Genomic DNA, 14,271 nt, shown 5'->3' on the forward strand with positions numbered 1-14,271 from the left:
CAATTTGCTAAAAACGCAAAAGGCAATATCTGGAGCCAATTTTTGGCTCATCTACTATGAGCTGCTGTAAAAACATGGCGATGCGACTCGGTAGCCTCTGTGGAAGAGGATCTGCTCCCTCGGGAGACATAAAGGGCTACTTCTGAGGTGACGCGAACACAACAATTCTTACTTTCATTTTTTTATACAGCAACGAAAACAAACTTTTGAATATCATATACCATTTCTGCCATATACTGCCAATAAACCCCCCTAAATCTAACACACTGAAGCCTTAAAACCAAGCTATTCAGTGGTGAAAAAAAAAACTCAACTAACCAGTATAGATTGTCAAGCTGTGCTGTCCATCACTCCTGTAAATGCTGCCCCGGTTGTCAGCCCAGTAGTAGAAGCCTCGAGCAACATCAAAAGTCAACGCCACCGGATCAGACACTGGAGTCTGGATAACGTCAAACTGTTGAGACTTCACACTCAACAGCCCAATAGATTTCCTCTGCACCGTGAGCAACCTGACAGCATCACCTGGACACATTTATAAATTTAGAGAGAAAGATTTGTGGTCAGTGTGAATATTTAGACTGAAGCAAGTTTGACTTCCTGTCAGTTCAACATCCTTCAGCTACTGACATAAGGAATTTGCATATGACTCAAAGATAAGTGAGAGCAGAAAGACTGTCTATATGTGAACCCTAATGTCTTTGTGATACTTTATCTCATTTAATATTTGACAGTTTTCTCTTCCTTTTATTAGCAACATTTTAAATAATTTTTTTGATGCAACTTGCTCAATTGTTTGCATTTCAAGTGCCGTCTTTGATCTTTTTGAAGTTTTCTTTCTTGTTTTTGTCACTTACACAGCAACATCAAAGACGCATTAACATATCAATGACCTTTTGTGCAGGTGAACGTTATTGATGTTTGATGGTGGGTTTGATGTTGAGGTTGAAACTAAATCCAGATTAGGTTCACATCATACAATTTAGTTGACGACCAGCTCAGTAACACTGCCAGCATTAGGTCACTTATGCAGATGATTATTAAAACAGACTGTGCTATAATACAGTAGAACACAGTACAGCACTGATACAAATTATAGATTTTCTATAGTTTCACTGCTGCATCTAATTTGCTAATTTTTGGCCACTTATCATAAGTTTAGAGGGGACTACATGTTTCCTTGAGTGAAAATGCCCTTGCATACCCCTGGTCACGATTTCAGTATGCAGGCAGCATTTAAACAAAAAAAAAAAAAGAATTTCCATAGTTTTACTTTTTCCCTATACTGTCATGCATTAAAAGACCCAAAATGAACCTTGTAACCATGGTCACTGTATCTTGTTTCCTTGTATTCAGTGTTTTCCCTGGCTAATGATGAGCCCAAGTAGGCACGACACCTGTGTGCCAATTACCTTAGATTTGGAGGAACAGCTCTGCCTCATTACCTGTAGCCATACATGTGGAGTTTCCATCCAACCTGAATCCATCTCTGCAGTGGCAATAGTAGGATCCGAGGGTGTTTGTGCAGTGATGCATACAGGGAGAAAAGGGTGGGGCGCATTCATCCAAATCTGAAGAGAGAGGGGGTTTTAGCTTCATAAGCACGAGCTGTGCATCAAAAACAGAGCTGGAAACAGATGATTATAGGAGTTTCTTCTGAAAACTAGACATGCTCTTTAATCATGTTAATGTGCTAATAGAAGTCAGAGAAATAAAATAAAACAGAAAATGCATATATGTTGTTGCCCACACACCTTTGCAGACTGCTCCGTTGGGAGAGAGCTTGTAACCAACAGGACAGGCACACAGAGCTCCCCAGGATTCATCGACACACACGTGGCTACAACCACCATTGTTCATAGAGCAAGTGCGACCTGCAGGCGGTGCAGTATCAACAGGCTCAGCATCAGAGAAATACATGTGGCAGAAGCATCATATCAGTTCTCAGGTAGTTTGGCGCAGTGATCGCTATCATTGTCATCTGTCTTAAACCTACCACAGGTTATGGGCTCATCGCTGCCATCTGAGCAGTGAAGCTGCCCGTCACACCTCTCTTCAGCAGACAGACATGTCCCTTCAGGACACCGTATGCCGTCCTCACCACACAGACCTGTAAGAGGAGAGACAATCAGAGCTTAATCATTTAACTGGTTCTTATACTGACCCGTGTAAGGGACCATATGCTTGTGTCTAACATCTTTTGACACAGATAGACACAGATATTGTGCTCACTTGGACTACACTTTATAGTGCCATTCAGTCCCACAGATGCTTCTGTTACAACATTCAACCAGCCATTTCTCTCACCACAGTCCTCTTCGTCGGAGTTGTCCAGGCAGTCATTCAGTCCATTGCAGCGAAGATCTTTAGGGATACAGATGTGATTTCGACAGGTCCAGTCAGATTTCAAACAGCCCACAGCAGCTGGACAGTTCTCCTCATCTGAGCCGGTGGGACACTGGATTTGTCCGTCACAGCGGGCCGACGCGTCAACACAGCCGAGTGAATCCACACAGGGAAACTGACCGGCCGGACATTCAGGAGAGCCTGGAAGTGCTGGAGGAATGAAAACAGACAGAACTTATTAAATAGCAACACATAGAGGGTTTACATTTATTTCCCTTTAAGTCCGAACTTTCTCTTTAGGTACAAACATTCTGTATAACACAGTTTTATTTGTTTTATTCATTTTCTCTTATACTGACTGACTTTTGAATCAACACAATCAAACACTGTCAACATGGCAATCCTAAACCTTCAGTAGTTCACCTATAAAGCATATTATGTCTACATAGAAAACTGTAAATTTGACACAAATCAAGTGTTACTGTGGGTAATGATTGGGGGTTTTTGCCTTTTGGTTGTCATGTGAAGCAGTTTGTTTACTTAAGTAGTTTAAAATACCGGTGCAATCCATTTCATCAGATCCATCCAGGCAGTCTCCGCCTCCATCACATCTCCAGATGTGAGGGATACAGTTTCCATCATCACACTGCCACTGGTCAAAATGGCACCCCAAACTTTGACCTACAAACACACAAAGAGAGACAAGCGACTGGACAAAATACAAAGATGAGGGTTTAGACAATTCCACTGTCCTGTCACTAGTCTTGTCACTGACTGGATGAATTGTAAAAAAAAGTGTTAAACTTGTTAAACACCTCACTAAAAGTCTGACTGAGCCTCAAAACCCTCAGAGTGCTGTGATGTGCACTTGCACATGGTTAAATGCTTATCAAAAAGTAAGCTAAAATAACAAAATAGCACGACTCTTTTGATACAGTCAGCCTGCATCCTCTCACATACTTTCAAACATATTTTTAATGCAAAACAGGCATAGAAACAGGAGGGAAGTACGGGGGGTTTTTTTTGGGACAAAATTTACTTGCATACAGGAACTCGTAATGGATAAAAGTTATCAAAATAGTTGAAAAACATAAAAAATGAGAATTTAAACAATAGCATAAAAGTGCAACAGAACAAATAAATAAAAGCAATGGCTTTAAACATGAGGGAAAATGAGGGACAAAGTTTGTAACCCTGAACTCTTGGAGTCCAGGTATGGACGCCATATTGCCTCGTTTATGTTTAACTCCAAGAAAAATATATGTTGATATATACACACACATTCACTTGAATATAGTCTCACAAACGTCTTAAAAACATACAGAAGATTTTTATTATTATTATTTGTTTTTACCTCGGGAGATGGTCAGACACGGCAGAAAAAACAAACTAACGAAGTGGCCTAAGTCCATATCGGCCCGCTCGGCTCATCTGGAGAAACAGCAGCACCTGAGCGGAAATGATGCTTTAATCAGCTGCACTGCTGCACGTGCGGCTGCGACGACAGACCATCAGTCAGCTGCCTTTACCAAACACGAATAGAACCGGTTGTATGAAACACTGTAACATAAGGCACGTGAATACATTAATTAAAATATTATATTACCATTTTTTAAAAAATAAATATTTATTACTTATTCTTTCAGTGCTTTAGATGTTGATGACATTTTGGAAAGGCTTTCCGCTTTTACGCAGGGAACAAATTACGGTATTATTGCCTTTTCTTTTGGATCAGTGCCCATACGTAAAATTAATAAAATACAATATGCTCCCTCCGGATTATAAATAATGATGCATAAATGCGCATCACTCATGTTGCATCTGGTAGCAGGAGAAATAATTTCATTTTCAATTAATGTGAAGATAGCTTAGTCCATAATAATAAATTATAATTTATCAGTTAATTTCTATTTTGTATTAATACTCTGAAACTGCAAAGTAGTAACAAATGTCAAATTGTGTACACAAAAGTGTAGTTAAGTGAATGGTACAATCTTCCAAAAATATAGTGGAGTCAGTAAAGTACCTCAAATTTACAGTGAAGTACTTAGATATATTCCATCACTAACTGCAATGTAAGAGAGCCCTGCTGAAATACAGTGATCTATAATTTTGCTTCTAGTACACTTAAAAATGTTAAAATATTTTGACAATATATTGAACAGTGATTATATTGAAATGTACAGCACCAACTGACAGTTTACTTATGCTGCTTCACTGTATTTATTCATAATAGTGGTTCATTTAATAATTTCTTTTTTGTACTAATAAGGTTGAATCTTTTGTAACTATACTGTCGTTCCAATCACCCCAAATTCCAAAACGTGCCCCATATTATAGTTCAAAACAAAAGTTTGTTTGATGTAACATTAAAGAACTTTTTGAAAGAACAAGTCTAATTTAAGACTAATGGCACTTTAAAAAAAAATGTTTGATTCTTTTCACACATGATGCTCATCAAAAAGAATCAAAGCTTTTTCATGTCTTTCTTCTGTCTTTGGAGGTCAAGCGTGCAGTTTGAACTTATGAATGGGCAACGATCATTAACGTCATTATTGTCCCTTTAGTGCTGCTGCTGTCAATTAACACGTCAGACACTCAGATGGTGACGCATGAAATCTTTTCATTGAAGCTGTCCAAAAACTGAAATAGATTCTTACAACTCACCTAAATATTGATTTGCAGATTAATAAAGAACAATGTAATAAGAACAAAATTGTCATTGCCTCCATAAAAATATTACGGAATTTAATTTCGAAAATGTATTTACAGAAAAAAAAAACAAATGAAAGAAATATCGAGTTAATAAATGTCCTGATATCTTGGTTATTTTTCTTATGTGGCATAAAAGAAAAGTATATTCCTTAATCACTGATAAGAACTTATATATTTATTGAACATTTTTTAATTTTTCTGTTCTGTTAATTATTATTTTGTTGTAAAGTCTTAGAGTCAAACTTACAGCAAACCTACTTAAAACTATCGCTGGGCTCATATCAACTATAAAGACAAATAGGTTGTCCCAAAACCAACTTTGTGAATAATTCAATTCAATTTATTCGTATTTAATTAGAGCCTAATCATATTAAACAGAACGTATGGACATAAGCAATAGACCTACCTAGCCATGATTGAAACTTATAGCAAATATAAATAACCAGTAATTAAAATGCAGCATGGAAAATAAGATAAGAGATAAGATGTGATAGACCTTTATTAATACACAAGGAAAATATTCATATTTTGTTTTTCTTTTCTTGACTAGAGTTGTATCAAATATTGACATTAATTCTCCCCAGTTCTTTATTTTTCTTCGTTCTGCACTAACGGGCTCCTAACAGGTCACGACCTGCGCTACTGAAAGTCATTTTTCTGATTAACTCCCGTGTTGTTTCCCATTAATCACATCGCAGTTGTGCAGCTCGTAATCTCCTTAACTAATATTATTGTCATGGCTTCTTATCAAAGGGATCTCTAATATACAACACAACAACAATTAGAGTAGTGGGCTTTTACAGTTTTCACACCTCGGACACTACAAAGGTCAATTGGTTTCGATACACAACGACCTTGTCACATTTAAGTCTTTGAGCGCTCCCGTGGATCACACACGCCCTCCCACCATCCGCGGCTTGACAGGTCTCTTCAAAAGACGTCAGGAGAGAGGTGTGTGACTATAAAACCGAGTCCCAGCATCTCACCTGGAGCATTTGGACTCTACCTGCGGAACAGACAACATCACCACACTCGGGAATTATGGGTTTTTCTTTTGCGCTTCTCCTCCTCCTGGTGGATTTGGTTCTGGGCGTCGCCATGCAGCCCTTTCCGGGGATGCACCCTGACGCACTGCTCCGTGGGATGAGCCACGGCGGCTCCAGACGCAGCGTGCAGCGGCAGCAGTCCAGCAGGCTGCCCCTCTACATGATGCAGCTCTACCGGACCATGCTGACCGAGGACCGGGCGAGGACTCCGGCTGCCAGTATGAGTCATACCCGGACGGAGGACAACCCCGCTCTGCACGACTCCGACTCTGTCGTCAGCCTTCTTGCCAAGAGTGAGTATTAAACATTTAAAAAAAACTTCATCTTTGAATCTCCAATGACATGCACTGCATACAAACTGTAAGACTTATTATGGATTATTCACTAGAAATGACATCATGTAACCATTATAGAAAATATAATATTTTTTAAAGTGAATATAGTGAATGCAACATTTGATACACACCCACAAAATGTGCATATTTAATTTGTTTCATTCACCTTAATTTAATTCATTTAATGAATACATTTCAGCAGTTACACAACTCCCTAATGGAATAAAAGTTATGAAGTTTGTAAGAGCTGTGATATTATGATGTTTACAGAAACATTAGAAATTGACCTTGCTAGCAAAAGTCAAATGACAAGTGTGTTGTACAAGTCATTTATGATGCTAACCATTTTTTTTTACTGTGATCACTTTTAGGGTGCCAGCAGAATGGCAAGAGGTGGTCTGTCACCTTCGACATGTCCTCAATGTCTGCAAGCGACGATGTTCAACTGGCTGAACTGCGTATCCGCTTGCCTGCCTTCGCAGAGTCCTCCAGAGCCTCAGTCGACATCTACCACTCCCACAGGGGCCAAGAGAACAGGCTGTTTCTGGGCCGCCTCAGAGCTCATCCCAGTTCCATGGTCTCCCCTTCTTCCTGGAAGGTGTTCAACGTGACAGAGATGCTCCGTCGCTGGCTGCAGCAAGAGCAGTCTACACAGGAGACGGAGCAGGAGGAGACTGAGGTGAAGGAGGGGGAAGACCAGGAGGGACTCCAACACCCCACGGCTGACCGAGTCATGATGGTGGTCTTCTCCAGGCAGAACCCAAACGGCCAGCAGATGCCAACACTTATCCGCACCGCCGAGCACTCCAAGTACGTCAGCCTGGACAGGGAGCGAGTGGTCGCCAGCTCTGGTTCCAGGACGAGGAGCCGCAGGTCCAGGAGGCACCACCAGACCCAGCAGCACAGGCAGAGATCAGCTGCTGTGAGCAAGCCTGCAGAGGAGGAGAAGAAGGGTCCTCTCTGCAGGAAGGTGGACATGTGGGTGGACTTTGAGAAGCTTGGCTGGAGCGACTGGATCATCTATCCCAAACGGTACAATGCCTACCGCTGTGAAGGGAGCTGTCCTACACCAGTGGATGAGACCTTCACCCCAACCAACCATGCATACATGCAGGTAAGACTAAATTTCTTTACTTTCAGTATACAGTATTTGCTGCAACAAGATATACCCTTTAATAATACATTTATAATCCAAAAGATGTGTTCTAATAAATCATTTTTCTTCTCTTTGTCTCTCCAGAGCCTACTGAAACTTCACCACCCGGACAAGGTGCCATGTCTGTCCTGTGTGCCAACACGCCTGGCACCGCTCTCCATGCTGTACTATGAGAACGGCCAGATGGTCATGAAGCACCACGAAAACATGGTGGTGGAGGAGTGTGGCTGCCACTGAGCCAAAGACCTGAAAACCTTTTGGTTGAAGGCCAGACAGACTGGAGCCACTGAGACATAGGCCCACATTAGGCTACAGCCACAGACCTGAACAACCCAGGGGCACAAAGTGGATGGATGTCCACAGGCACTTTACAAATACGTCCAGGGACAGAGGCTACTGCTGCGATGCATGGAGGAAGGGAAACCACTGTATATCCTGGACACAACTCTATAAATTATTGTTTTAAAAATGAAGAGTTATAAATTATTGGTACTTTTTGTATGAGATTACGTGACCTAAATTGTGCAAAAGTATAATTCAAGTTTAAGGATTGATTGTTAATGGATTGATCCAATCAAGAGGACAGAAATGCACAATATGGTCACTGACTGAAGCACTATAGAATATTCACAAAAACAGTTGTACAAACTGTTCTTTTTATGCTTGTAGACTGAATTTTTAATGCCATTGAAATGACAAATGTCAGACTGGTGTAAGCGCTTGAACTTTATTGAAAAGCTTGGATCATATTGACCCATGTGTATGTTTGCTATGTAATACAATAAATTATTTCTTATCTTGACTTAAGTGTCTGATGTCTGGTTTCTACAAAATTTGTAAGTACGCTGCTCGTTTCCCCTTAACTTTTTAAGATAAAAAGATTTGTGATGATAAACCTTGGTTATGATAATGCCATATAAGGGAAAAAAAGACTTTTTGACTTGTTTTAGCAGGAGAAGCACAGGAGTAAGTATTAACAACCATTTTCCCACAGTGTTCAGCCTTGTCCCACTGTGCTGTGATTGGCTAGTACTCATTGTCTTGATGGTCTTTGTGATTGCCAAAAAGGTGTTGAGAAAAGGTCGTTTTTAACCCCAACCATGATCTTTGCTAAACGTACCTGATTAGTTTTCTTGGCTACACCTAACTAAGTAGTTTTGGTGTGTACACCTGACCAACCCGTGATTGAAAACGCTAGGTTGGACTCATTCATCCACTACAACCTCCTTTTCTAATCTTCCATCTGTAAATATATACACATTGACTCACAGAGCAGTGTTGCCAGATGGAAAATACATCAATATTAAACTGGGACTTTTAATTTTTTCAATTTTTTTTAACAAAAAAGTATTTTATGTACTGAAACAACCTGGGAAGGGACAGGGATGCTACACAGAAAGGCAAAACTACGCCATGTGTAACATTGCACACGGAGACTCCATCATCTGTACAAGACAGCTACTGTTTATCGCTTCACACAGTCAATAGCAGACCATTTACACAATCACTCAATCTGTTCTTACCCTTCAAAACAAAAGCCCCAGATCTACACACTGCATCACTGCTTTACCAGCTGTTTGATCAGTGCCATTCTCCTGTGAGGCATGATTAGTGTTGCTGATTTGATTGATTGCTCTAAAATCGCAAACAAGGTTTTGGGGTGGATTTATTGAAATGGCAAAATTGACGTACATTCAGCCTTTTTTATCATATATCGTACAGTTGTTAAAATTATGGTACAAATCCAATAATTACCATACATTTGACAACACTGGTTGGGCAAGACTTGCGCTCACAGCTAACACCACAGCACAGACAGACAGACTAGTCTTGGAAAAAACAAATCTGCGTTTGGTTTTTACAACAAAAAATACTTCTAGAATGAAGACAGAATGGTTTGGCATATGTACTTCTGGTTCGCTTACCCACTGCAGCAAGAGTTTTTCAATAAAACCGTCCAGGGCAGTCTGCTACAGATGCATCAGCATCTTTCAGCTCACTGTTTCAGTTTTATGACCTCGAACTTTGCTGTGATAGCTAGTGATCATAGTGTAGCATTAAACAGTTAAAGAGACAGATATTTTTCTCAGACAGAATTTTATGAAGACAAAAAAAAGGGTAAAAAATGAATAGTGGGCTTACATTCATACATGCTTCCAAATGAATACTAATGTTGCTCTGTATCTGCTGATTTTTTTTGTAAAATAATAAATTCATTAATAGATAATAATGTAGTATTATTATCTATTATTGCTGATTTATAAACAAGATTCCCCAAAATATTATTAGCTCTAAGACTGTTCCTTAATAGCAGAATAATTTCAGTTATTTATCTGTATAGCACTGAATTATTTTAAGATGTGTTTAAAAAGTGATCAAATGAGTAATTATCATTGTCAATCATCATCACATAATATATTCACTTTCATTTTCACGAGACTTTGATTTACATGTCAAATATATCACACATCATACAAAGTCAAGTGCTCATCAAAATAAAGAATAATTGTGTGCATCAGTGTTTCATGTTTTATAAGAGTACAACGTTTCAACATATATTAAGCATTACAAAAAAATGCCACCTTGCTTTCAGAACAAATCTGAAAGTGGATTACACAGCTTAGTAAGACTAGGCTTCTCATTTCACCTGATATTTTTTATCCCAGTAAACAAAAGAGCAATGATCCTTATCCTGGTTATCATCTCTTCAAATGTCCATTTCAAACTGGGCGTCATCTAGAAAAAGAAAAACACAGTTCAGCTGAGGAGAGAGAAACAGACTAAAATGAAACACACTGCGGTTCGTCACTCTCAAACATATTTACCTGCATTCTCCTCTGTGTGCAGGTTGTGGTCGGTGTTATTGCTGACCGTCTGTTCCGGCTGCTTCGTGTCGTTGGAGGACTCGGGTTTGAGTGGGCTGGTGACTCCTGGGATGTCGGGCAGGTTGGGAGGCGTACGAGTCAGAGGAGACGTCCGGCACTGCAGGAGGAACTTCCTGTCGTAGATTATTCTGGTACCTGCAGGTGACAGCGGCAAAGGAAACTAAAATCACCCATTGTCAATAATTAGTCATAGCGAAAAAATGACAATATAGTAAAATTTCCATATCTATGATGATCAATATTTGCAGCAGTTCTCTCTCATTATAACAACAATAAAAGACACAGTTTGAGGACATCTGAAGTAGAGTGGGATCATGGGAGTTGTATTCTTCACTGTTAAGCAACCACCATAGCTGATGACAATCTATTTGATATGACTCAGGCATAAATCATGTTCGAGGACAAGGTAATACATCAAAGTTTTATTCAAATTATGTTTAGGCATGTTATGTCACATTCGCTCTCACTCTCTAACGTTCCCGATGTATCCTGTGTTTTCCCCGAAGTCATAGCAACTAGTGGCTAGTAGGAAATACAGGATTACCTTGAATAAATGTCAGATTTCTCTGGATTTGTTCATTGTTGGAAACATTTAGCATAATGTAAGTAAACACTCTTTAGACATTTTAATGCAAAAATGTTTAATATTATAGCTTTACAATTGAAATAAAACAATAATAAAAAAATCACCTGCTAACCTTTTTAACCATTCAGTTTAATTTAATAAAATTTAGCAGACAACCTCATAGTAAAAAACAAAGAAATATAAAAAAAAATAAAATAAAATACAATAAAGTTTAATATTATTTAGATCTACTTTGTCTCTGTGAGAACCCCTTTCAAGCGGTTTTCCTGAGTGTGACTTGTGTCTTGTATACACGTCCATACATGCCCATGACCAATGACCTATTTTTTGACGTCGACACACCTTCGCTCACCCCGTTCTGTTTTATCTGTGTAAATGTGTTTCACTCGGTACTGTGGGAACAGAACACAGTATCAGCTGCAATGGACATCTGGACTGTGGGTCACCGTTCTCACAACTATAGAGGGAAAACATGTTCTGCTTTACTTCTACCACCATACTGCAGATTTCTCAAGATCTCAAATTGTATCTGTTTAAGTAAGATATTGAATAAATGGGCCAACATTCTAGATGCTGCAGGGCACTACTGATATTACAGGTTGTGTTTCCATGTTCACTGAACAAAAAAAAATATTTCTGGGTTCCAACTTTGACATTCCTATTAATTTATTCCATTTTATATAGTTATTTGTTTGAAGAAAGCTGAAATAGTGATTACAGGTTGAAAGTTTGTAATCTACTATGTGTCCATGGGAAATTCTGTTGTATTTGTAATATATAAGATAATTATTAGCTCCCCTTTGCTCCGATTTAATAAAACCAGTGTGACACAGTGGAGCTCACATCTAGTAAACATGTTGCTGGAGTTCAACAACAGCCTGCTGTAATAACAAGACTATAAATAGGATATGACTGAGTACAGGCCTGCATTTGACCATTAAGTCTTTGATTGTGTAAGTAATCTGCAGCTACAGCCTTCTGACCCTGAACACAGCAGTCTGCTGTGCTTAAATGAATGAATGTTTAGCCACATAAATCTTTCTGAAACAAGTGCAGAACCTGTAATGATGTGATTCTGTAATCAGCAGATTCGGCAGGTGACCATCAGACACACATGAAATTACACTGAAATGAGAAAATATGAATCATGTCCCTGCACCAATGTCTCACTTTGCATAAATTACAAAATAACTGTGTAGAAGCTGAAAATAATGCATAAAAGCAGCTTCTTCATTCTATTGGTCTGTTAATCAGGGACCGTGACACACTGCAGAATGTCTGTCTGCACACAGATGATACATGCAAACCAAACAGTCACTTTATAAACACAGGAAACAACACATGTACAGTGAAATGACTGTGCAGTTTGCAGACTGCAGGATTTGGGTGCAGAAGACTGGTCTAATAAGTTTCCTTTAACTCTGTTAACTGGTGGTCTTTAGCCTCCATGACGCACCGACACTGTCAAACATTAACAGGACAACATAACAGAACTGTGGACGAGACCTGCAGTACAGTCTGTCTCTCTAAACTGCTTCAACTGTTTTAATGCCACAATAAATGCACATGTAAATTAAATGGTTCCACTTTATTTGAAGGGATATGAATAAGCCTGACAAGACACAGTCAAAACTATGACATGATGACACCCAACTGTCATGAACATGGATTATTTATGAATGTAACATAATGGAATGTTTATGAACTGCTGTCATTAAATGATATTCAGTTAATTATGTCCTTTTTAATGCAAAGGTAGGGTCAGGGTTCAGAATCAGAAATCAGAGTCAGAAATACTTGATCCCCAGGGGGACAGTGGGTCATGTTATGTTGAAATGATAAGAAAGAAAATGTATGTAAAAATATGTGCATAATACTAAAACATCTAACACAATAATATATTATTAGTAAAAAACAAACATCCCAAATGATGTGAACTTTCAAAAATTAAAACCAAAATGTAATCTTTAAACTTAAAACTCATCCACTTCAGGGTTTTGCCTAATGGCAACACAGAGACACCAAAAAACAGTATTTTCACAATTATTCGATTGGTTGTTTGGTCTATAAAATGTCAGGAAATGATGAAAAGGTTGATTCGTCTTTCCTCAAATGTTTTGTTTTATCCACAGCCTTAAAATATTCAGTTTACTGTCATAAAGGAGTAAAGACACCAGAACATACTTACATTTAGGAAGCTGGAAACAGAGAAGTTTGATTTTTTTTTTTAATACAATTTATATAAATAGATTTATTATAGATTTATTATAGATATTATAATAAATAGATTTATAGATTATCAAAGTAGTTTAATACGTTCACGCTTAATTTAATAGTTGACAACTAATTAATAATCATTGTAGCTCTAGTTATGGGGTGGAAGAAAAAATATTTGTCAACTTTCTAGGTCATAATAACTTATTTTCACCACGTTAGCTGTCCACAGATCAACATGGTAAACTCTTTACATCCCTTTAAGTTTCCCTTTATACCTCTTCCTTCTCATTTTACAGACCTTTCACTTGTCCTTGTCTAAACTTTTGTCAGTTACGTCTGCTTCCCTGTTATTACGGACTTTTTTGGCTTATCATTCCTGGGAAGATTTAAGTTTGAGTTGTTTTTTTTTTTATAATTCATGCCCCAGTAGTACCTCCTGGCGTGGTGCTGAACAGGGTTCCCCCGGGAGTCGTGGAGTAGTCCTGGGGCATGTGAGCAGCATCGTGAATGGCGATCCGCCTGACGGCTGGGATATCCCGGCTCCTGGTGGTCTGACCTCCCGCTGACATCTCTGGCTCGACGGTTTGTGCTTCTCAAACACCACAGGTGGAGAAAGCTGCTATCAGTGTGTCGGACGACGTGCGGGAAGACCCTTCAATACCGCAGTGAAGTTACCTCGTGCCTCCACGTGGTCCGACACATCCAAAACATCCCACGGACTTCCTTCAAAACAACACGTACATCAGTGAGATCTGTGATTGGCTGAAAACAGGGGGCGTCACAACACATGGAAGTTGTAGTTCTTCCCACACCAGAGGCTAGTTCTCTGATATCTACAATTATTACTTAAATCCTGTAATTAAAAGTCATAATTATGAGATGAAAAACTGAAATTGAGAGATTAAGAATAATTACGACATAAAAAGTCAACATTATGAAATAAAAAGTAAGGAGATTAACAGTCAAATGAAATAAAAGGTCATTATGA

General features: G+C 38.9%; 3 protein-coding genes across 3 annotated transcripts in view; 1 reads left to right on the forward strand and 2 right to left on the reverse strand.

The window, feature by feature from the left end:
* Window positions 1-5,472, reverse strand: part of lrp13b (low-density lipoprotein receptor related-protein 13 b) — a 30,743-nt gene extending 25,271 nt beyond the window's left edge. Inside the window, exons 1-7 of the mRNA XM_084746639.1 lie at window positions 5,465-5,472; window positions 2,902-3,146; window positions 2,305-2,553; window positions 1,994-2,107; window positions 1,752-1,871; window positions 1,443-1,568; window positions 319-522 (exon numbers count right to left, since the gene is read on the reverse strand). Coding sequence (XP_084602765.1) covers window positions 319-522; window positions 1,443-1,568; window positions 1,752-1,871; window positions 1,994-2,107; window positions 2,305-2,553; window positions 2,902-3,146; window positions 5,465-5,472 — 1,066 coding nt within the window. The remainder of the gene's footprint in view (window positions 1-318; window positions 523-1,442; window positions 1,569-1,751; window positions 1,872-1,993; window positions 2,108-2,304; window positions 2,554-2,901; window positions 3,147-5,464) is intronic.
* Window positions 5,473-5,643: 171 nt separating this feature from the next.
* LOC146308237 (nodal homolog 2-A-like) lies at window positions 5,644-8,788 on the forward strand. Its single transcript, XM_084745846.1, has 2 exons — window positions 5,644-6,397; window positions 6,811-8,788. Exons 1-2 carry the CDS (start codon window positions 6,100-6,102, stop codon window positions 7,830-7,832), a joined length of 1,320 nt encoding a protein of 439 aa, XP_084601972.1. The 5' UTR covers window positions 5,644-6,099; the 3' UTR covers window positions 7,833-8,788.
* Window positions 8,789-9,964: 1,176 nt separating this feature from the next.
* LOC146308238 (eukaryotic translation initiation factor 4E-binding protein 2-like) lies at window positions 9,965-14,003 on the reverse strand. Its single transcript, XM_084746478.1, has 3 exons — window positions 13,717-14,003; window positions 10,421-10,615; window positions 9,965-10,331 (listed from the first exon to the last, which is right to left on the reverse strand). Exons 1-3 carry the CDS (start codon window positions 13,850-13,852, stop codon window positions 10,303-10,305), a joined length of 360 nt encoding a protein of 119 aa, XP_084602604.1. The 5' UTR covers window positions 13,853-14,003; the 3' UTR covers window positions 9,965-10,302.
* Between the last annotated feature and the right edge of the window lie 268 nt (window positions 14,004-14,271).

Source organism: Lutjanus erythropterus, chromosome 20, assembly GCF_056507025.1.
Source record: "Lutjanus erythropterus isolate fLutEry1 chromosome 20, fLutEry1.hap2, whole genome shotgun sequence".
NCBI lineage: Eukaryota > Metazoa > Chordata > Actinopteri > Lutjaniformes > Lutjanidae > Lutjanus > Lutjanus erythropterus.

Bases quoted from the DNA above. Each gene is read 5' to 3' on its own strand.
- LOC146308237 (XM_084745846.1), top strand. From the start codon at position 6,100: ATGGGTTTTTCTTTTGCGCTTCTCCTCCTCCTGGTGGATTTGGTTCTG. The intron at 6,398-6,810 runs GTGAGTATTAAA...GATCACTTTTAG, and splicing joins CGTCAGCCTTCTTGCCAAGA to GGTGCCAGCAGAATGGCAAG.
- LOC146308238 (XM_084746478.1), bottom strand. From the start codon at position 13,852: ATGTCAGCGGGAGGTCAGACCACCAGGAGCCGGGATATCCCAGCCGTC. The intron at 10,616-13,716 runs GTACTACTGGGG...TGTCACCTGCAG, and splicing joins GTTCAGCACCACGCCAGGAG to GTACCAGAATAATCTACGAC. The intron at 10,332-10,420 runs GTAAATATGTTT...TTCTTTTTCTAG, and splicing joins GCACACAGAGGAGAATGCAG to ATGACGCCCAGTTTGAAATG.